Raw genomic sequence first — 23,647 nt, 5'->3', positions numbered from 1 at the left:
ATCCGAAATCCACAGAGTTGCAATTACTATTAAGTCAGGAAAAAATTCATATTTGTATAATCAGCGAGACATGGCTGTCTGTTAATAAAATTATTACCATGACCAATTACAACATTCTTCGTAAGGATAGAAATGATTCATATGGCGGCCTATGTGTTATTGCGCACAATTCCATAAAGATTTTGCCTTTAAGTTTTAACCACCCTAATTGCAATATAGAAGTTCTGGCTGTCAAAATATTAAATATTAAGGGACTTTCAAATATTATCTCCATTTATTGTCCTCCATCTTTGACCACCTCTCAATATGATTGGGATTGCATCTTTCGTTCATTTGATACAGAAACAATGATTGTTGGTGATTTTAATGCACACCATTTAGCGTGGTCTTACAAAACAGAGCCTAGAGGCGAATTAATTTATTCATCATATTTTGATCGTGATTATGTGTGTTTAAATGATGGTAAACCAACTAGAATTAAACTAGTTAACGGAGTTATTCAAGAAACTTCACCTGATATAACTTTTGCTACTACTGATATTTCATTAAAACTGACTTGGCAAGTTACAAATGAATCCTTAGGAAGTGATCACATTTTCATTAAAATTAAATATGGCTTTGATTCTTCGCATATTTGGTCGAAGCGTCGAAATTTCAAAGAAGCGGATTGGAATAAATACAAAGAATTATCGGAAGCTGTATTCACTGATTTGAATATTAAAAATGATATCCAGGAATCTTATGATTTGTTCGAGTCTAAAATTAACTATATAGCAGAGCAATCAATTCCTTGGATTAGAACTTGCCAAGACCCTAACACAAAATTTGTACCCAAGCCTTATTGGAGCTCTCAATTATCGATGGCAGTGGCTGCGAGGCGTTTAGCACTTTCAAATTTAAGACGTAATCCTACACCTGATAACTACAGAGAGTACATAACTAAAATGAAACAAGCTCGTGGCGTTATTAAAAAGGCTCGTAACAAAGGTTGGAGAGATTTCTGTTCGAGCATTGATCACGAAACTTCGGCTTCAGACATGTGGAGGAAGATGAGATGGCTGAAAGGAGGACGGTTTTCCAACCGCTGCGTAGACAAGGAGAAGAGTATTGACTTGCTCCGATCTTTAACCCCAGATTCGGCTTCGGAGGAATCTCCCTTGTTCGTGAATGATTTTTCAGTCATTGAGAGAGAATTTTCTCTCGCTGAATTAGAGAACTGTTTTAAACATAAAGATACAAGCCCAGGTATTGATAACATTTCATATACTATGATGTACCATTTATCATTTTCTGGTAAAGTTTTTTTACTGCAAATGTACAATTCGATATTAGCTAAAGGTATAATTCCAAGTCAATGGAGAAATATTAGAGTGATTCCGATCCCAAAGCCAGGTCGCGATCCAAATAGTCCTTCTTCTTTACGTCCGATTTCCTTGATTTCATGTGTATGTAAAATTTTCCACTGGTTATTGTTAAAAAGGCTTGAATGGTACGTTGAGAAACGAGGGTTATTTTCCCCATCTACCATAGGTTTTCGAAGGTCCCATTCTTGCCTAGATAATCTTACTAGGTTAGTTACGAGTGTCCAAATAGGTTTTTCTAGTAATAGGGCAACAGTTGCTTGTTTTGTTGATATTTGTAATGCGTATAATAATGTAAATATTAATTGTTTAATTTTTATATTAAGAAAAATTGGTATAGGTGGGTTAATTTGCAAGTATTTATGGAGCTTTCTAAATTCTCGAAATCTTCAGGTTGTGAGTTATGATAATGAAGTTACAGTTAGGCGGGCGAGTATAGGATTAGCTCAAGGTGACCCTCTCTCACCTTTACTTTTTAATATTGCTACTATGGATATTTGCAAATTAATAACTGATGTTTCTATTTCACAATATGCTGATGATTTTGTGTTATTTACGTCTGCCAATAGACATAACTTAAGCCCAGCATTGTCTACTTTAAATTCTGCTTTAAGTGTTCTCCAAAATAGTTTAGGGAGTGTTGGCCTTTATTTGTCTGAATCTAAATCGTATGCTTGCGTATTTAGTCGTTCTAAGATTAGAGAAAATGTTCAGATTAGTATTAATGGCTCACATATTAAAGTTGTCGATAAAATTAAGTATTTAGGTTTGTGGTTGGATGCATCTTTAAGATGGGGTGCGCATATAAATGAAACTTGTGAGAAGGTTTACAAATACCTTAATATTTTTAAGGTTTTAGGTAGTAGTTCGTGGGGTGTTCATCCTAAACATCTGCGTAGGTTGTACATTTCCCTTGTAAGAAGTAGGATTGATTATGCCAGTTTTTTGTATGGCAATAGTGCTAATATTCATTTAAATAGATTAGATGTTTTGCAAAATCGAGCTTTACGTGCATGTGGCGGATTTATTCGTACTACTCCTATTTGTGTAATGGAGAACGAGCTCTGTGTGCCGCCATTGTTTGTGAGGAGACAGTGGCTAGCTTGTAGGTATTGGTTGAGAATAGTCTCTTTCGCCAATAACCAAACAGTGGACTTGCTTGAGAAGCTATCAACTTTAGGTAGTAATCATTTCTGGCAGAATAAGAAAATACCTATTTTAGTTGATGTATACAATAAATATAAAGATATGGTCGTTCATAAGAGTAGCAGTTTAGAAATGTTTAGTCTTGATACTTGGATATCGTCTGTTAATATTAAACACTGTATTCATTCTAAGATTGAACATTTTGATATTCCAAAACGTAAGTGTAGTGTACAAAATTTAAAGTCTATTGTAACGACAATGTTGAATTCTGATTATAAAGATTTTTATTTGATATTTACTGACGGGTCCAAGGATACTACTGGTGTTGGAGCAGCATTTTTTGACCCCCAAAATGATTACAAAACTATTTTAAATTTATGCGATGGTGCTTGTGTTATGAGAGCAGAGTTGACAGCCATTACTGAAGCCCTTTCTTATGTAGAGTCTATAGAGGTCAAAGATGTGGTCATTTTGTCGGATTCAAGAAGTGCTCTCCAACATTTGGCCCGTTGTGTCACGGGTGTCCGAGGCATGCCGATAGCTTATGCGGCACTAGAGTCGATTCATTTATTACAATCGAAAGGAATTAATATCAAACTTCAATGGATTCCTTCTCATGTAGGGATTTCAGGGAATGACATTGTGGATGGGCTTGCTGGTCGAGCTGCATCGGATGGTATACCTTTCGGCAGCAAGCCCTACCCTTCAGAACTGATTTCTTTCATGAAATCTAGTTGCTTCGACATATGGAAGCAACATTTTGAGTCCACAATGTCAACCAAAGGTCTCTGGTACCGGACCATGCAGCCAGCGCTGTCTCGGGCCCCTTGGTGTGATGAGTCAGGCCTGTCGAGGGATCAGATAGTGGCGGCATTCAAGGTTCGTTCCGGTCATGTGCCCTGCGGCAAATTTTTAAATTTGGTGGGTGTTAAATCGTCGCCGATATGTAATACATGCTCGAAAATCGATGATTTGTTGCATATTTTAATAGAATGCAGTTTATATAATAATATTAGAGCACAGTTGCAATTGCAGGATTTTTTTTGTCATAACGGTAGTATAAATGTTATTTTAAGTGATCCATTTTCTGAAAAGGCTATTAAAATTTTTAAGTTTTTTAGTTATGTTTTTTCTGTAAATATGATAAATTAAAGTATGTTCAATTTATTTTTCTCCTTTTAATTTATGTTTTTTGAAAATTTTAATTGCCTTCACTTAGAAAATTAGTTTTTTTTTTTAAGATTTTGCTGTACACTTTGTTGTAATTTGAGTTTCCCTATGAGGCCGACATAGCCTTTTGTTGGCTAAAGGCCTTGACAATAAATTTGATTAAAAAAAAAAAAAAAAAAGGAATCCAAGCAATTGGAAGTCAACATTTACATGGTAATGCAAGTTACTTCACAGATTACCTTGACATTTATACCGTTAGCCGAGAGATAATTATTTTACGCTTATTTGATAGGCACAGATGATGTTATGAATGAATTGATGTCATGTTATAAGTTAATATTGTTATTAGCAAATCTTGACGCGGTCATTCCATAGATGGGTGACCGCATGGTAGTATTTGAACTAGGCGTCTTCGTGCTTCGGAGGGCACATAAAAGTCCCGGTTGTTGTCAATAAAGATAACAGTCGTTAAGCCACTTAAAAGGCCTTCGGGCGGCTTGAACAACTTTGACACTAGGTTATTAGTTTCGACTAGTTTATTTATTTATTTATTTTTATTTATTTATTTATGGTTCGCCTACAATTGTTACACTTTTCTTACATAGGTAAACATACACAGGAAAAATAGGATATATGTGTACAATATTAATCGGCAAACACAACATGCAGTTTAATGTCTCTTCAATGAGGATAAACAACTAAGTATCAGTAAAGAAGAATCAAAATGCACTAACAACAGTTTAATGTCTCTTCAATCACAAACAACAAAGTATCAGTAGCGTATATAATGCTTGTCGGAATCAAACCCACGACACCTCGTGGCGACCATGGCAACCATTGCGACACGTCAAATAACCTGCCATACGTCGACCGGTATGCCCCATTAATTAAAGGTCAGTGACCTTAAAACTACACACATTTAACACTTTACTACACTACAGACATTTTGGACATCAAAGCTTGTTACAAACAGTATATACAAGATATTATGAAAGACTAACCCCCGGTTTCTGAGGTACATTTAGCGGTAGTTTATGTATTTGATAGTTTAAACTCATATAAAAAAACGCTATTGAATAGATAAACTACCGATACATGTACTCAGAAACTGGGGGTTAGTGAAAAAAATATTATAAGGTAAGACTAGCTGTTGACTACAGATTCGCATGAGTACCTATCCCATGTAGTGTGGATTCGCTTGTGCATTCCATGAGGAAAACGTGGGTAGTCCTTTCTTTCGAATATGAAGGCAAGTAATGCCTTTCAACATGGATTCGGTCGTGTGGATCTATGAGGAAGCTAGCTCATAGGTACCTACATGTAATTATGTGCTTTCTTATATGTTAAATTATATCCAAATCTGATAATGCTACAAAGCGACTCTATTTAGTGACTTAAAATAATTTGTATTAGGCTGTGCCTTGTCACTCAATATTCCTAAATATACATTTTTACATAATAATATGTTAATACGCAAACTAGAATAAATATTGCACAAATTAAAATTATCTCACAATGCTCAAAGTCCATTAAAATACATCGATATTTCGCTAAAGGATTTCACATACAAAAATATAAACTCAAAAATGACGCTGTTTGTATGTCTGTTACGATATTACACATAAACTACTAAACCTATTTTGATGAAAATTTTACATAACGATAGTTAAAAGGAAAACAGCTATCTTTTTTGGAATTTAACGCGAGTAAAGCCATAGCTTAAAGCTAGTCTTATAGTTGCGATTAAAACCAGTAACATTGAGACACGGTGTGTGGCAACTCACACTTGACCGCGCGGATATCCTCGGCACAGTTCGAGATGAACTGTCGTAATGTAGGGGGGATTGTTACTCAAGTTCGATGCTCGAGTGGTGTAATTGACACAAGCTGGTGTAAGTTCTTGTATGTTTGTAAAGAGCTTTTATTGTTATTGGTTAAGGACAAAATTACTGTTTCTATGCAAGATGACTTATGTTTTTCATAATTAAGAAATATTGTAAACAAAAGCATCAACAAAATCTATGAAATAAATATGCTTTTATTTGTCCTTGGTTCGATTCCCGGCCTGGTAGCTAGCAATAACCTGTTTAAAAATTAAATGATAATAAATGGTCAGACAGACGTTTTTAAATTGCGTACAATGGCGGAAATGTCAACCGGGACTCACAATTTAACGTGCCTTTCGAAACCCGGAATGTATAATACGGTCACCCATCCACGTAACAACCTCGGTAAACGTACCTAAAACCCAGCCGGAATGTATAATACGGTCACCTATCCACGTAACAACCTCGGTAAACGTTGCTTAAACCCCACCGGAATGTATAATACGGTCACCTATCCACGTAACAACCTCGGTAAACGTAGCTTAAACCCCACCGGAATGTATAATACGGTCACCCATCCATGGAACAACCTCGCTTAAACCCCACCCGAATGTATAATACGGTCACCCATCTGTGAAACAATCTCGGTAAACGTAGCTTAAACCCCACCGGAATGTATAATACGGTCACCCATCCATGGAACAACCTCGCTTAAACCCCACAGGAATGTATAATACGGTCATCCATCCATGGACAAACCTCGGTAAACGTAGCTTAACCCTCAGAGGTCGGTTCAAAAGCTCACGAGTGGAACATGGTTGCTTCACCGCTCGGTGGGGAGGGCTGGGCGCGAGTCTGTGAGTGCCGCAGAGTGCTGGTGCGAGTGTGTGTGAGACAACATGTGGGTCTTAGTGCTAACCGCGTGTGTTGTGACCGCCGCAGGGAGTACTGTTAACATCAATGGTGAGTATCTGCTTCATTCCCGGTAGAAGCTTTTTGTGTTAGTTACTGATGTGTACTTAATATGAAGTATGTTACTTGTACCATACATACATAAAATTACGCCTTTTTTCCATAGGGGTAGACAGAGACTGGAGACAATATACTCGATAAAGTCAATTGAAAAGTTCCATTTACAATTTTATTTTTTATGTGTAGAATGGGGATTGCCACCGATGTGCCCCGACCCTTACCAAGATAAAAAAGGCAAGCTAAGGCCTAAAAAAATATAACATGTCATGTACATGGACTAACAGTGCAGTCAGAGGTGTATGAAACAGTTTCCCGCTATCAGCAATGTTAGTCCCATGTAATAGGGGGCGAAAATACCGTCATTAACCGCGCGGGTACGTTACCCATGGCTACTATTGAGAATTATTCAAATATAAATTACTTTGCCTGAACTGGGAATCAAACCCGAGACCTCATGGTCAGCAGTCGGATACACTACCTATCGCGCCACAGAGGCAAACGCAGTTTACTTGCTGATAAAAATCTAGGAAATTACATTATTGTTTACGGTCGTATTTTATTGATTGTCAAAATAATTTCAACTTCTTACAAATTTTAAATTAAGTTTTTTTATAATTATGTCGCGTGCCAAATCAGACTCGCGTATTCTCGAACACCATTTGACCCGTAGAATGGAGGGCGCAGGCATATTATGAAATACCGGGCAGCCTTCCAAACTATAGATTACTAATTAGAAATGAACATAGGAAAATCCACTTAACACTATGTTTTTCTATGTATTGGACTTATCATCGACGTCGCATATACTAGAGACTGTGGGGTACCAAATAATTTAATAATAAGCCTTTATAACGATTCAGTGATATTTTCTTATTAGAAAGAAGTTAATTTATGAGTTATTCGGCGTGGGTCAGGCCGCGGGTCCCGTATAAAGAAAACAATGTTCTGAATTAGGTTAATTATAGCCAAAAGATGAGTTGTTGTAGCTGGGTAAGCCATTTTAGTGTAGAAAGGACAAACAGCTAACGATTTAATCAATTGCATAGAACTTATTAGAAATTTACCAATAATGTGGTCCTTGAAGCAAGAATGGAATTCTTGAGGGTATGCATGAAACGTCCCCAAACTATCACTTAGCCAGCGTGGTAGACTCGAGGCCTAACCTCTCCCTCATTCCGTGGAGAGATCCTTGCCTAGTAATGAGTAAAGATTTCTGCATATATAGATCATCAATTTCGTAAAATCCCAATTCTTTCCTAACGCATCGAAGGTTAAGATTATGATACCATCAGATCTATTTCATAAATCCGAATATTTCGATTAGTAAATATATCAATAATGAGTATTAACAAATGATGTAGCAACGTCATGTTTCTCACACGGCGCGTTGCGAATAAAACCAGTCTTATTGACACATACGTGTAGGCAGGTGGAATAACACCAGCGTATTGGTTAACAATCCACGTCATATTAGTGGTTTTAAAGTTACCGGGTCTAATCCCGAAATTTGATTTATTTGTCACTTTTCTCTTAGTGTCGCATGGTTAGTGGTCAACCTAGTGTCAAAGTTGTTCGAGCCGCCCAAAGGCCTTTGTCGTGGGTTAACGACTGTTATCTTAATTGACCACAACTGGGACCTGCTTTTAACGTGCCCTCCGAAGCACGGAGACGTTCAGTTCAAATAGCACTATGCGACCACTCATCTATGGAATGACCGCGCGATGGGTCGCTTAACTCACAGATCGTTTACTGACCGGCGAGGACAACTGGCTATGGGCGTCTCTATTTGTCATAAGACCATAAGTATTTGTCAATAATATTGTAATTGCTAATTTTAAAGTCTATTTCGCGCTGTTTTATTTATAAAAAGGGTAGGAAATTTAGTATAACCAATGTCTATTGCCTCTATGAATACAGCGGTAGTGCATGTAACAGCGGTTTCCGAAGTCTCAGCTTCCATTTTCGAGTCAGACAATGTGAATGTTAGAAGAATGTTTTCAACAGTGAAAACATTTTACCTGTCAATAAAAATCTCCCTATGTTATAAATATTCAATGTTATACAAATTCCGCAAAAGTTGATGTTCACAAATGTCAAATAATATGTTTGTAAACTGTTAGTTATTTGTTCGTAACTAAAAGTAGAGTCAAACTCTATATCCTTGCTAACTTCCTAACGCCTCGAACAAAAGTAAGTAATTTGGTTACGCTCTCACGACCCACTTTACACGAGAAAGTGACAAAGAATCACTCTATTTTCATGAAATATCGCATGCTTAGAATATAAAAAAACCTATTACTAAACAGATTTTAAACAATTAAGCCTGCCTGACAATTTTAGTCATAATTAACTTACGCCCGCGGTGCATTCCGCATGCGTTATTTTCTTTAAAAAATAGTTTCGGTATTGTATTTTCCTGGTAAGGGTTGCCGGAGTCCGATGGATGAGGGCAGCCCAGGACCGGTCCTATTGGCGCTCGATGGGGGAGGCCTTTGTCCAGCAGTGGACGATTCCCGGCTGAGATGATGATGATGATGACTTTCCTGGGACTGTAGAATCTCTCTGCTCGGTACAATTTAATCAAACCGAATTATCAATTACATTCATATATTTACTAAACATAACATGCCTACGCGTGGAAAATATTGAAAATGAATGATTTTTCAATTCAATCGTATTAGTTTTTAAGGAAACTTATTGTTTTTCTGACCCGAATCTCTCGATTACATTCCTTATTAACTTAACAAAGTACTATTTAATACTCCTATTATAATATTTAACTCTAATCTATACAATCTCTTCATCTTTCAGACACAGTATTCGCATCCCTACCTCCCCTGTACGCGTTGGACGAGTGGTCACAATGCCAGCGCCCTGGAGACGTGTACTGCATGGTGGACGCCGCGCTGTACGCCACACAACCCTCGCCTGTTATGACACTGCTGCAGGTCAGATATAAGATAATCTTTTATTTAATAAGTTAGATGTTGTAAGTGCGGTTTTGGGTTCGAAACTCGGGTCAGACCTTGGGTTATCAGGCGAACATTTTTTTACAAAATGTTTACTATAGTGCCAGTTATGTGTCCAAAAAAATACTTACAAAGAAATTAAAATATTTGCCCATAATAGATACTCTTTTTTAAATGTCCGTACCTTTAATATCTCTCCTATAATAAGCAGCAACTAATTAATAAAATTGATAGCTACCTTATTCTGGCTTATATTCTCATCGCATGCAATAGGTTTGCCATCTTTATACCTATAGTAACTAAGTTTAGCTGACCGTATAGGCCTACAGCTCCAACATTCGCTTACCCACGACCTTCAACTACCATCGTTAATAGATTTAGCATTTAACATTAAGCTAACGTAACATCAAAAAGTCATATCTAAATATCACTATCAAAATTCGTTTGTTAATTTCAACCACAATTCTCTCAAAACCATTCTAGTTTTGTTCAATAATATAACCCACTAATGGCCCACTGCTGGGCAAGGGTCTCCTCCTGTAATGATAGAGGTGTTAGGCCTTGAGTTCACCACGCTGGCTAACTGCGGGTTGGGGACTTTGCTTACCTTCAAGAACTTTTCTAAAGAACTCTCAGGCATGTAAGGTTGCATCACGATGTTTTCCTTCACCGTTGGAACAAGTCATAATTATTTCTAATACACACATAAGTCATATTTTATGTATAAACGTTGTAATTTAAGAAACAATATAATATTTGTTCAAATACAAAAAGTAATAGGCACGTTAAGTGCCGCCTTGGCCTTAAGTTTAATAATCTGTGGCCACATTTAATAGTCTATGCGTGGTGCAATATTGACAACATTAGTACAATGCCGGCTACTGACCATGGCCAATTCGTTACACATGAAAACTTATTACAATTAAATTATACTTAGTTTATACTTCTTTCTAACATTGAAGTAAGTAATCGTAATTTCTAGAAAAAAGGGTTGAGCTTTAACAAGTTCTGAATTCTGAACCCTAAGAAAAATTAAATTATTCCACTTTCCTATCATGATGTAATTTCGATGTTTTATAAGAATACGAGAAAAAACGTGAACACTCATTTTTAACCGACTTCATAAAAGGAGGAGGTTCTCAATTCGACTCTATGTTTTTTTTACTTTGAACAATGACGTTTCTGGTACACTGGCCGCGGTTCATTTCAGACGAAACCTGCACAAACTTGCCTGAAAAGTCATGATGATTGATACTCTCATTAAAAGAGAAGTATTTTCCCTTTATTCATTCTCAAATACCTTCAGAAGCTATCGTCCACTACTCCACTTAAGGGTAAATAATAAATTAGTAATTAACTAACACCACAAAAGGTCGAGGATCTAAATATTGATTCTTAATTAAGCACAGATAAGTAAACATCACACAGTAGGCTTCATAAACATTTGTTTTATAGGGAAAACACAACATTAGCATAGAATAAAGTATGTCAATGAGAATAAAAAACAAATACAAGGTGTAAAGGGACCTTGTCTTATTCTTTGATACTTTAATACAAGGATTGCAAGAAACTAATTACTGTAATATGTTATTTAACTGGATGTTATGGACTGCTCGGCAATGGACGATGTCCTGTACATTATATTAGTACTTATTATATTGTTTACCTCTATGTAGAAAAGTGAAGGAAAACTACGCCGTCCATTTTCCTTTGCCTTTCTAGGTCGATGTTACAAAATTTATCTCGAATAGATGGGAGTTTAATTAGTAAAATACGTAAACTATATATTTTTATTTCCATGACTGTCCCACTGCTGGGCCGTGGGCAAGGGGCCTCTCTTATGATAATAGCAAAACATTATAATAGCATAGAATCAGTGGTTAAAAAAATATAAAGTTTAAAAAGAAAAAAGAGAAGCACTGTGATTAAATATTTTTAATTCATTTTTTTTACATAATTTCGAATTCCAATTTTACTTTGACACTACCTTGATATGAATTTATATAAATTACATGAAATTTGACCTAGTAACTATCAATCATACGTGACTCCCCCAGTATTTAAATAATTTAATCGATTTATTAATTAGGGCCAATTTGTACCTACCATTTACCTAATACCCCAGACATCTAAAACTCTTATATACAGGGTGTGGCGTAAATAATGGATAATCCTTTACCAGCAGATGGACGACTTCCCGACTGATCTAAAAATTGAAATTTACCTCTGGCACAAGTATCATAGTTTTTGAGATTTTGGCCATTTTGTGTGTTTTTTAAGAAAGCGATTTACGCTCTTAGTTTTTGATGCTGTGATCACAAATTAAGGCTTTTTTTAAATCCGTTTTTTTCAAATAAATCCTGAATAGATGTGCTATCGAATCTAGAACGCGCTTAGCGTGCAAAAATAAAATTAGTCGACCGGCAAATTTCTAATTATCTTTATTATTTGAATATTATTTATGTTTTGTATTTCTTTTTGCTTTCTTTTCAACACTGCACACAAGTGCTCAAAGTTGCACGAAAGTTGTGAAAGATTATAAAATTTAACTTTGAATGCATAATTTAAATAAAAAACAAGTAGTAATAGCAAAACAAGATTGTAGATTCAATAGCACATCTATTCAGGATTTATTTGCAAATAACGGATTAAAAAAAAGCCTTAATTTGTGATCACAGCATCAAAAACTAAGAGCGTAAATCGCTTTCTTAAAAAACACACACAAAATGGCCAAAATCTCAAAAACTATGATACTTGTGCCAGAGGTAAATTTCAATTTTTAGATCAGTCGGGAAGTCGCCCATCTGCTGGTAAAGGATTATCCATTATTTACGCCACACCCTGTATATTATTAAATAAGGAAGAATGTAACATTACATAAAGGGATAATACTTGCTGGTCTCGAAAACACTCGCACATAGAATACATAAACACTGTCGCAATGTCTTAGCTAATACTTGTAACTTATTGTGAAGGCGCCCACGTATTATCAGCAAATTGTTTACTTGTGTATTTACATTTCAATTGAATGTTACATAGTATTATGTAGGTATTTACACACATTTGTGATAATAAGGGCGAAGATTTTTTTTCAACCGGGGAATCTCTTGAACGCTCGTTCGGGTAACTTATTATATTATTTACTAGCTGACTCGCGCTGCTTCGCTTGCGTCACAAAAGAGAGAAAAAGTAAAAAAAAACGTTTTTTGAAATATTTTCTACTGATGCTCTGTTCCTTTTGGTCGTAGCGTGATGTTATATAGCCTATAGCCATCCTCAATAAATAAGCTATCCAACCGTAAAATAATTCTTCAATTCGCGCCAATAGTTTGTGAGATTAGCGCATTCAAACAAACAAACTCTTCAGCTTTATAATATGTATTATACCTAGTATAGACTTAATCTATCAACTTCATTTACAAAAGAATATAGGCTGACTTAATGCATTAGGCACTAGAAAAAATGAGGCATTCTTGTCGGACTGTCGCATGTCGTCTACCTTAGAGTGGTCTAGAGATAAAACAAAGTAGGTGTAGCCAATAGAAAGTTGAGGTGATTATTACAACAATATAACCTTACGTTTCAAAATCAAATCATTTATTCATTCAAGCCAAATATTGACACTTATGATAGTCGTTACAATTACTGAATCTACCACTAGCTCGGAAAGGGGGTATATACCGCCATTTCCAAAGGTAGAGCCAACGAGAGGAACTGGCAAGTAAACTCTTGACTACTGTTTTTTAAATCTAAATCATTAATTCATTTAGGTCAAGTGCTGACACTTATGATAGTCAATGATACAGAGAGTAAATTTACCGCTAGTTCGGAAGGTAGGGCCAATAAGAGGAACTGGCAAGAAACTCCTTCCCACTCTTTTTATTAGCTAAATGTTTTTTCCAATTTTTCTACTACCACCATTGTAACAACACATAAGTAAGTAGCTAGCTTTAATTGAAGGAAACGCGTCCGGAATAGCGCACGTAACTCTATACAACACGTAATTCTCATTGTGTATGTTACCAGGACAATGGTCGCCCATAACAGTGATACAATTATACATTATATCACACACAGTCATCTTTTACTAACGAGCTTCCTCTAATTGTTAGCACTTGGCAACGTTACTGATTATTTGATGGTAAAGATTGTTTAATATCGACTTAAACCACCGTCGTTACAGCAAGAAAAAAAATAGACTTAGGAGTCTACTCACATGCTAAGAATCTCACACATGAGTGAGTTAACTACGGACCTTTATTTTCAATGGAAGTTTCACTCGGTGAATGTGTGAGTTTACTACTCATACATTTTAGAGGTGGTTGAATCACCTGATTAATAATAATTAACTTGAACATAACGTTTTATTTCTTATTATCATCAAATATCATTGCGACATATAAAAACATAATTTAACATAATAACAATAAAATAAATTGCACAGTCGGCTGCAAATTTGCTAATTATTTAAGTTTAATTTAATCAAGTACTTCATCAAATTATTGTTAAAATTAAAAGGACGATTTTATCTTTTCAGTTTTTCAATGCAGTGTCCTATCGAAATTTCAGAATCGATTAACTCCCGGATTGCATATTCGATAACTTTCTGTTCCATGTTATCTACTAAGTAAATAAATAATAATGAGACTTTTATTTTTAACAATATTTTTATTAAGTACTTGATTAAATTAAACTTAAATAATTAGCAAATTTGCAGCCGACTGTGCAATTTATTTTATTGTTATTATGTTAAATTATGTTTTTATATGTCGCAATGATATTTGATGATAATAAAAAATAAAACGTTATGTTCAAGTTAATTATTATTAATCAGGTGATTCAACCACCTCTAAAATGTATGAGTAGTAAACTCACACATTCACCGAGTGAAACTTCCATTGAAAATAAAGGTCCGTAGTTAACTCACTCATGTGTGAGATTCTTAGCATGTGAGTAGACTCCTAAGTCAAAAAATATACTCCTTATTTTTTCCACTGTGGGGTGAGGTTTCTTCCTGGAAGGTTTGTTCACGGCGGCTTATGCCCGCAGTTTGAGTACATTTAGCGGTAGTTTATCTATTCAATAGCATTTTTTTATATGACTTTAAACGCTATTGATTAGATAAACTTCCACAAAATGTACCTCAGAAACCGAGGGTTTCACTGGACAAGTGCGTCCTAGGAAGCGGAGGCTTAGAAGTAAAAGTCTGGTTTTACTAGTTTTTAATGAGTTGGCCAAATCAGCAATCAGCAACTTCGTAAGATTGTCAATTGACTAGTTAGCAAGTCGGCAAACAGTGGCTCAAAATGGGATGACCTACGAAAAGTGGGCGGAAAAAGGCTTCAACGATGATAATAACAAGAATCACTGCTAAGAACCTCGTGTCAAAATATATGACGCAATTGCAATAACCCTTAGGCCGACCCAAAAATCGAACCCTAGACTTCGTGATCCGCAATCGCCAAACCACAGACTAAACTACATATTAATGCAAAAAAGCTAGTCAGCATTTACAGTTATCAATTGAGCATTATCTAAGTTTCGTAAAGTCGTCCTTGCTAACCGGTCGCATTGGCAAGAGAGTGCGAGTTCAAAACACTCTTGTTTGTTTTGTAAGCCAAGGTCACACACACACAATTATAATAATGTAAAGACGTTTTAATGTATGGAATAGATTATCTCTATCTATTGACTAATAGATGAGCTATGTTTGTGTGAACGTGTCACAAAAAATATGCAGATTTTGAGTGTGTGACGTAATTGTTAAGGTAGGTCTTTTGCGCTTGTATTGACTTCTATTATCATATAATATATTCTGTTCTAAATAATAATGGACTGGTCACGATGTGTTAATTTACTGTTCAGAAGCTGCTCTAGGGTTTTTTGGATATAAATGTTTATTTAAACATAGCGATTAGAAAATAACGAAAAACAAAGAAAATAAACTGATATCGTATCATTAGAAACAGAGACTTGAAGCATTTCTAACGGACCGGTGACCGCAAAAGCTTTGACAGAAGCAATTATTCTCCCTCTATAGACAAATCCATTGATTTTCAAAATAATATTTCACTAGGCATGTTTTCTCAGTAAAGAGTAACACAATTTATTAAAATCAATGTTAGCGCTAACTTACGTGCGCACATAAGTTGTAAACCTCAATGTGGTTAACCATAAACGACTAAACTTCATTTATTACTGACTAACAAACCCACAACGAACCGCAGCCCGCACTGGGACTTGTACTCTCAATTTGAGTGAAGACCTTTGTTGTGCCATTATTTATGTTTGAGGCGCCCATAGGCAGTTGCGCTCACCGGTCGGTAAACGATCTGTGGGTTAAGCAACCATTGGCGCGGTCATTCCATAGATGGGTGACCGCATATTGGTATTTGAACTGGGCGTCTCCGTGCTTCGGAGGGCACGTTAAAAGTCGGTCCCGGTTGTTGTCAATAAGATAACAGTCGTTAAGCCACGTCAAAGGCCTTCGGGCGGCTTGAACAACTTTGACACTAGGTTGACCACTAACCATACGACAAACAAACATTTATGTTTCTCCTAGTTCAATACTGTAGCTTCAGATACATGCAATCTTGCGAGATAATATTGTTACTACCTGGGTAGTAAGAATCTCATTCCATAAATTCAAATCGAGTGTAGCTGGACTTTTTCCTATTCTATCCATATACCTAACTAAACTCTTAAATTAATCATGGTAGTTTAGAATAGCCCGGGGCATATTCGAAAAGAAGTACTGATTATGAAGTAGGTGCGTTTCAATTGTTGAGTGAGGATCTGCTCCCAAGATAGAGGAGATTTTAAGCTTTGAGTTGCCATGCTAGTAAGTGCGGCTTAAGAACTTTGTCAGGTCAAAATTTTGAGTTAATGTAAGCTTAAATTAAAGAAGCCTGTTTAAAATGATATTTAGTTTAACGTCTATTTCAAAATTTCCAGGGTTACTCCCAACAAACATTGAAGCACTACAACCGCACTCAGGTCCACCGCGGCGTGTGTGTCTCTCGCTGCGGCAAGATCAATCAGACCACTGACACCTGGGACGATGCTGCTCAGAGCTGCGTCAGCGCTGGCGTCGCTAAGTATGGCCTCGAGGTAAGATTTATTAAAGATTAGCCCACTAGCCACCTCCATTTCGGTCTCAGTCTCTGATCATTTGACTGCGTATCATGATGTTACAGATTTAATTCCTAGGATTGTTTAACATTTTTGTTGAAATGTTCCCGCAAAACAGACTACTACCTATATCGTAACGATTTGCTCCTGCGAATTTAACAGGCATGAAATCGTCAAAACTTAAAACATTTAGTGGATTACACATTTTTTTTCGCGCACTGCAAACGCTATCTTTTGGCACTGTATGTACATAGTGACAAACGTTTTATTTAACATTTGTGCTCACTGAGCTTTTTCAAGACTTAATTTTAACCAACAGCTTATTAAAATGATCCATTCAACATTTGTTTTCCTTTGCTCCAGGCCGAAGTCCTGTCAGTATCATGGTGCATGTCAGTGGACTCTCCGCCCTCGAGCACAGGACCTGCGCGTGCGCTGGCCGTGCTGTGCACCGTGCTTGTCGCACTCGCCTGCCTCGCGACTGGGGTGCATGTGCTCGGTGATCGGTGTGCTAAGGCGGAGTGTAAGTACTATTAGAGGGATTTTTATGTTGTTATGGCAAATCCGTTTATTTTAATTTAATAGTCAACATTTGTGAAGGTAGTATGAGTAGGGTATTCTAAATCTAAAATGACATAATACTAAAGCTTTGAATAGTTACTAAGTTCCTTACCATTATGGTAAGGAACTTAGTAACTATTCAAAGCTTTTTCTTAACAAAAAACCTGACGTAGGTTTACTCCATTTTGGATTAAAATCTGAAAGGGTTTGTTAAATTGAAATTTTAATATGTTTATTTCCTTTTTGCTCCCAGTGTAAAATATGTGGAAATAATCAAAACGTATGGTATAGAAGTATATTTGCAAACAAATTGGAACAAAGAGGAAAGAGGCTTCGTACTTTTGGAGCAGAGAAACGACAACAGGTGACAAGGTTCGGCCTATTATACCAAACGGAAAACACAACCGTGACATCATATAATTTGATGACTATTTCCTGTATTATTTAAGTTTCGGTAATATCAGAGTACGACCTGTACAATTTGTTATTAGGTAACCGTTATTTGCTGGCGTTCTCGCTGAAGCGCAACTGGGACATCCTCACGTACAACCGCCGCAAGCCGAGGTCTGATGACCGCATGAAGGATGTCGCTTGTATCGAAGGTATTAGGTAAGTGGCAACACTGCTCACTTTTTAGGGTTCCGTACTCAAAGGGTAAGAGTGGAACACTTAACTCGAGATTGTCCCACTACTGGGTTCCCTGGCTTCTCCTCCCGAACAACGGGGACTAGGCACTGAGTCCACCACGCTGGCTAAGTGCGGTTGGCCACATCATGGTATCTGGATTTTGTTTCATTGACTCTTTCGTAGATTTTCACTTTGAGTATATGTATGTGAGAGGAATTATCGAATACTTAAGGCATTAGGTATTTATTAGTTTTTGTAGGTTCCTACAGCTATAAAACTGTTTTTTGACTAATTCTTTTTTATCTGTTTCCAGGTTCCTAGGAATGCAGTGCGTTATATTCTCTCACGTAATGTTGATCTACATCTACTCATACATTGACAACCCACAGTTTGTTGAAAAGGTATGTACGGTTACAACTTTCATAATTGTCATTCCACCTTCGCTTTAAATTACGTATTTTGTTCATAGATTTAATTTTCATCAACGGCAAATCCAATAAACATAATATACTCGAAAGCACATTTAGCGCAATGGTTAAAGTGGTCACCGGGCCGCAATAACTATAGCGCCGCGTGGCGGGTACAAATCCCACCCGGGAAAAATATATGTGTGATGAGCACGAGAATTTGTCCTGAGCCTGGTAATAAATGTATTTATATAAGTATGTTTGAAATTTTGAAGTATATAACTAACAATGTTTATCAGTTATTTGGTTACCATAGTACAAGCTCTGCTTACTTTGGCATCAAATCACCGTGTGTGAATTGTCCAATGAATATTTATTTAAAGCTTCATGTTATTCTTTAAAAACTGGAGCATTATTTACCTTCTCAGCTATGAATATTATCTAAGTATTTTCTATGTGTAGATGTACGACCACTTCGGCTGGCAAGCGGTGCTGAACTCCCCGCTGTGGCTGCAGGCGTTCTTCGCGATGTCAGGCTTCCTCACGGCTTACGCCACGCTCATCTCGTCTCCCACCAAGCCCATCACGCTGTTCAAGTGCTGCATGTCTATAGTTAATAGGTGGATCAGGTATGTAAAGTATTTTATTATTAAACATTGATTTTATGAAGGTGTCTACATTTTCAAAAGGGTCTCTATATGGGTCGTTTCTCTTTTGGGGTTTCTACCTAAAAATATCTTTATTATTACACGGTTCTGGGTTAACGCTCCAAATCTCTTAAATATTGATCAATATGTAGTACATAAAACAGGTATTGTTTGCAGATAAAACGGGATATAAAAATTTCAAATCAAGGTTACCATTAACTACTAACTACAAACTACGGGGAATAGTTAAGTCAGAACTCAGAATGCTTTGACATACCCAATAATCGCCGAAAGGCTACTTTCATATACATTTTCTGGTTCATTTGGACTCTAGAGCCTGACAGAGCTAAGAATTGTTTTTTCCTGACAGGTTAACTCCAGTAGCAGTATTCGCGCTGTGGTTCACGATGGCGTGGTTCCCGCTGCTGGGCTCCGGCCCTCAGTGGTCGTGGCTGGTGGAGAGAGAAGCGGCTGAGTGTTCAGAGCGATGGTGGTATCATGTACTCTATGTGCACAACCATCTGCCTACCGGGAAGTTCTGTATGGGACATACTTGGTAAGTACCCACTTAATTATGGTGGAATTGAGATGGTCTGCCTTCAAAATAGTTTTATGGTAATGACGTAGTTTGAGGCACACCATCTTATGTCTTAAGTAAATTCCTCAAACGTGAAGGGCTAACATGGTAACAATACATAAAGCCTTGGGCTTAACGAAGTGATAAAATATGTGCAGAAATTAGGAAATTTTTTTATCAGAAAAATGTTCAACTCTTTTCGTCTCGCTACCCAAAGAAACTAAGCCCAGAATGTAACTTTTTGCATCATCATTAATCAGGTTCATATAGGAACTCAACTTCTTTCGTTGAACTGATCTTTGACGGGACATGGAACGCACTTTGAAACAAGGCTCTAGACTTTTCTTCATTGGAAATTTCCCTTCTATTATATGTCCGTTCCCCCAATATACCTATATACATTTAATTCTTCCACCAGGTACCTGGCAGCCGACATGCAGCTGCACATCATAGGCGTGTTCCTCCTGCTTGTTCTGATGCGTTACCGCACCGCCACCATACCAGTACTCATGCTCGCCGTGGTCGCGTCTGGTGTAGCGTCAGGACTTGTTGTCTACTTCAATCAACTCACTCCGATTGTTACGGCACAGACTCCTGAGTAAGTTAATGGACTTTAATATTTCTTGATGATGTTGAATTTCAATTGCTCAGTATTTGATCTTGTATCGTGTGTATATAAAACTTTCGGTGCCTCGAATCCTCTTGCGTTTAGGACGTGTAATAAAACAGATGTAGGTATTACGCCATATTGAAATGCAAAATAATCGTTCATCATATTTTAATCAAATCGGACGCCAAAAATTTCGTCATACTCTGAGTCGAAATCATTTATCCACAGATTTTTTTTATCAAACAATTGTATGATACATTTTATTGCCGTTTATCGGGCACTTTCTAACATTACCCATAAAGCGTAATTGTTTCAAGAATCAAACTGCTTCTGGTTGTATTTCTGCAGTATAAATACTTTTATGCTATCTTGTGATTTGAAACTGTTATTGGCAGAGTTCTTCGCACAATGTTCGCCGGCTCCAAGATCCTCACTCTAGTCTACCTGCCTTTCTGGATGAACCTGCCTGGCTATATCGGAGGTATTGCCACTGCGTTCGTGCTGCATCATAACTCCATGGAAGGCACTATGAAGCTTAAGGATAGTAAGGTATGTGGGACGATATCGTTTAAATCAAGTAAAGATTTTGATTTTTAAGGAACTAAAATTTATTATGACAGATGAAAAACATAAAGGACTCCTTTTCATATGCTGCTTTTCCATCAAAAGTGAACAAATTGCAATATAAAAAGCATTAATGTTTAAGTGGGTAATAAAGGTAGATTGCTTTTTTGCACGCCGTCTTTCTACACTCTGATGAGAAAGCCTTATAATTGTCAATTTATCTATACAAGTATGTATGTAGAGGTATATAAGTATGGTTTTAGTTATTTGGTTTTCATAGTACAATCTCTGCCTAGTTTGGAATCAAATAACCGTGTGTTAGTTTTTCAATGATATTTATTTATCTTACTAATATTATAAAGCTGAAGAGTTTGTTTGTTTGTTTGAACGCGCTAATCTCAGGAACTACTGGTCCGATTTGAAAAATTCTTGCGGTGTTAGATAGCCCATTTATCGAGGAAGGCTATAGGCTATATAACATCACGCTACGGTCATTAGGAGCGGAGTATCACCGAAAAATGTTACAAAAACGGGGGAAATTTTAAACATTCTCTTAGGTGACGCAAGCGAAGTTGCGCGCGTCAGCTAGTTTAATTTATATCTGTCAATTAAATAATGTCTTCTTTCAGTGGTTTAACCTGCTGTTCCACGCGGCATTATTCCTGGGTGGTGCAGTGGTACTCGCTGGGACGGTGTTCCTCTCAGACTCCGGCCTCCCGCAGTGGGCCTCCGCCCTCTACGCCGCGATAGACAGACCACTAGTCGCCGTGTTCTTCTGTATATTCATGCTGGGGTGCTTCAGCAGATGCTGGTGTAAGTATTTTGACTTTGAAAATACTACTTTTATGTATTAGAAGTAAAGGAAAGCTTCACACCTGTTGGTGCTTAATCAGCCATCATGTATGTGACTATAGTACCATTTTATTTTGGTGTTTTGGTTTCTCAACTGAAAAATAGTAAGACGATTCGAAAGGTGGTGTAATGACTCTTTGATACTATAAAAAGAAAATCTTCTAACAAGTATATTTGAAGAAAAAAATAAAGGAAGACAAAGAGACCCACGGCGCATGCCGCCAGGTTACTTAATAATGACACTGATGTAGTGACAAATAACTGTTAAAAAACAACCTATTCTTTGCTTACAGCGCTGGTCCGTGACACGTTAGAGTGGCGCGGGTTCCACATCCTGGGCCGTCTGTCGTACTGCGTGTTCCTCATACACTTCATCGTGCTACGACTCACACTCGCCGGCAACACGCAGCTAGGACATGCCTCCATACTTTCAATGGTAAGTTACCAAAATAGGTACCTACTGGTGTTGACAACACGAGTAATTTTGGAGACGAGAATGTTGTTACATAAATAAGATGACTTTTTTTTAACTTATACTTTTAATTTTCATATATTGAGAACTACATTTCAAATGATTAATCACATGTTTTAACGGCTTAGGAAAACGTAAGGAAAACTTACGTAAGAATTTCTTTATTTTAACCATTTAAAAGGTCTGATAAACTAAGGCCTAACCTTCTTCTCAAAAAAGGGATCCATGTCAAGCGGCGGATATTTAACTAGCAAATATCTGAACTTGAATTTTTCCAGATTTCTCTTCTCATAACATCGTCGACGCTAAGCTACATGGCCGCAGCTCCTCTCTGCCTGCTGGTGGAACTGCCCCTCATCCAGTTGTGGAAGGCGGTAACGGAGGGAGAGCCCTATAGACCTTCGACCCCTGACCAGCAGCCGAGGAAGGCGTTCGATCTGGTCGCTCAACTTAGAAGAAGGACGGAAGCGTGAGAGATGAGTGAGGTTTTAATATGGAAAATTGTTTTTGTGTGTGTGTTTTTATGTGTATGTGAGGTTATGTTTAAAAAGTAGGTAGAAGGGAGAAAAAGAGCATTCCGTTGCCCGAATTGGAAAGTCTATATTACTATTACGAGTATTTGTCGTTTTTTCGTAGATGGTAGGTAATCTCCGGAACCATTAAATGTATTTGGAAAGATGGTTCACTGTTTAAAAGATGCGTATTACTGTATTATGTCAAAAAGACATTAGCTATATAATTATGTATGTAAGTACAAATGAGATATACCTAGTTTAGAGTTAGGGCAAATTAATCAATGAAACTGCGGGAGATGATTTGCTATTAATGTAAAGTTAATTGGTATAAAAGAACTACAAATATGTCGTAAGAGATTGGATATTGGAAGAGTGTGCAATAGTCAGTAGTAGAGCAAAGATTGAAGTTGGTGTGGCACGCGCCAAACAACTTTGTGTGTGTGAATATAGCAAAGAGAGAATAGACACACTGCTCAGAGATCGCGATGTATAGAGTTATTTAGCGCGTGCTAAATTGATATGATATTAAAATGATGTGTGATTATATGATGTTGATAATATTTGTAAATAATAATTATATGTGTAGAATTAAGTTTTTAAAGCTATTTGCTTTTATAAAGCATTTTTATAACAATATTATGTACTTATATTAGAATATCTTGTATTTCGTTAAACATAACAATAAGATAGATCTATAAGTATGTATAATACTCGTCTATGTATAAATTGTAAAATTATTATATACAGGGTAGAAACTGATTCATTTTTGGGAAGTATTAGAAAGTCTGAAATTATAACGAAAATACAAGAAAATAAAGGTTTTAACATTTACTTAAATACAATTATTTTACACCTATCATCATCCTTCAACGTTGACGTAGAAGTCCTTATTCTTGTGATATAATACCTATTTGTATTATAATTAATGACCGAATTATTAACTATGAACTTTATAAAAAAAATCCCAATCCGCATTCCTGCCTCATACCAGAAGGTCGCTCTTGCCCAGCAGTGGGACATTTATGGGTAATTTTTTATTATTATTTTATCTTTATAAACTTCCACAGCCTGAACGTAATCAACTGTAGCATAAAGTTCGTTCGTTACAAACCATTTAATATTCGAATCAATGAAATTAAAATGAGAAAGAATGCTACTACATATAATAAGGCAGATGACCTAATTATACAGATGTCCTATTATAAAGGCCTGTATGTATTATTATAACTGCCTCTGTGGC

At 36.7% G+C, this 23,647-nt stretch overlaps 1 protein-coding gene across 1 annotated transcript; it reads left to right on the top strand.

The window, feature by feature from the left end:
• The first annotated feature begins 6,343 nt into the window (after nt 1-6,343).
• On the top strand, nt 6,344-23,238 carry LOC142979797 (nose resistant to fluoxetine protein 6-like). Its single transcript, XM_076124973.1, has 13 exons — nt 6,344-6,466; nt 9,287-9,423; nt 16,399-16,554; nt 16,939-17,098; nt 17,628-17,745; nt 18,077-18,164; nt 18,633-18,799; nt 19,188-19,373; nt 19,813-19,992; nt 20,400-20,553; nt 21,198-21,381; nt 21,714-21,856; nt 22,171-23,238. The coding sequence occupies exons 1-13, from the start codon at nt 6,403-6,405 to the stop codon at nt 22,363-22,365; spliced, it is 1,932 nt and encodes a 643-aa protein (XP_075981088.1). The 5' UTR covers nt 6,344-6,402; the 3' UTR covers nt 22,366-23,238.
• The last annotated feature ends 409 nt before the right edge of the window (nt 23,239-23,647 follow it).

The sequence above is a fragment of the Anticarsia gemmatalis genome, chromosome 17, assembly GCF_050436995.1.
Source record: "Anticarsia gemmatalis isolate Benzon Research Colony breed Stoneville strain chromosome 17, ilAntGemm2 primary, whole genome shotgun sequence".
NCBI lineage: Eukaryota > Metazoa > Arthropoda > Insecta > Lepidoptera > Erebidae > Anticarsia > Anticarsia gemmatalis.
This window is presented reverse-complemented; position numbering and strand designations above follow the sequence as displayed.

What these genes read in the sequence shown, in the direction of transcription:
- LOC142979797 (XM_076124973.1), top strand. Translation starts at nt 6,403, where the DNA reads ATGTGGGTCTTAGTGCTAACCGCGTGTGTTGTGACCGCCGCAGGGAGT. An exon ending in TCGGTGTGCTAAGGCGGAGT is followed by an intron (nt 17,099 to 17,627) that starts GTAAGTACTATT and finishes ATTTGTTATTAG; the next exon opens with GTAACCGTTATTTGCTGGCG. An exon ending in GCTTGTATCGAAGGTATTAG is followed by an intron (nt 17,746 to 18,076) that starts GTAAGTGGCAAC and finishes ATCTGTTTCCAG; the next exon opens with GTTCCTAGGAATGCAGTGCG.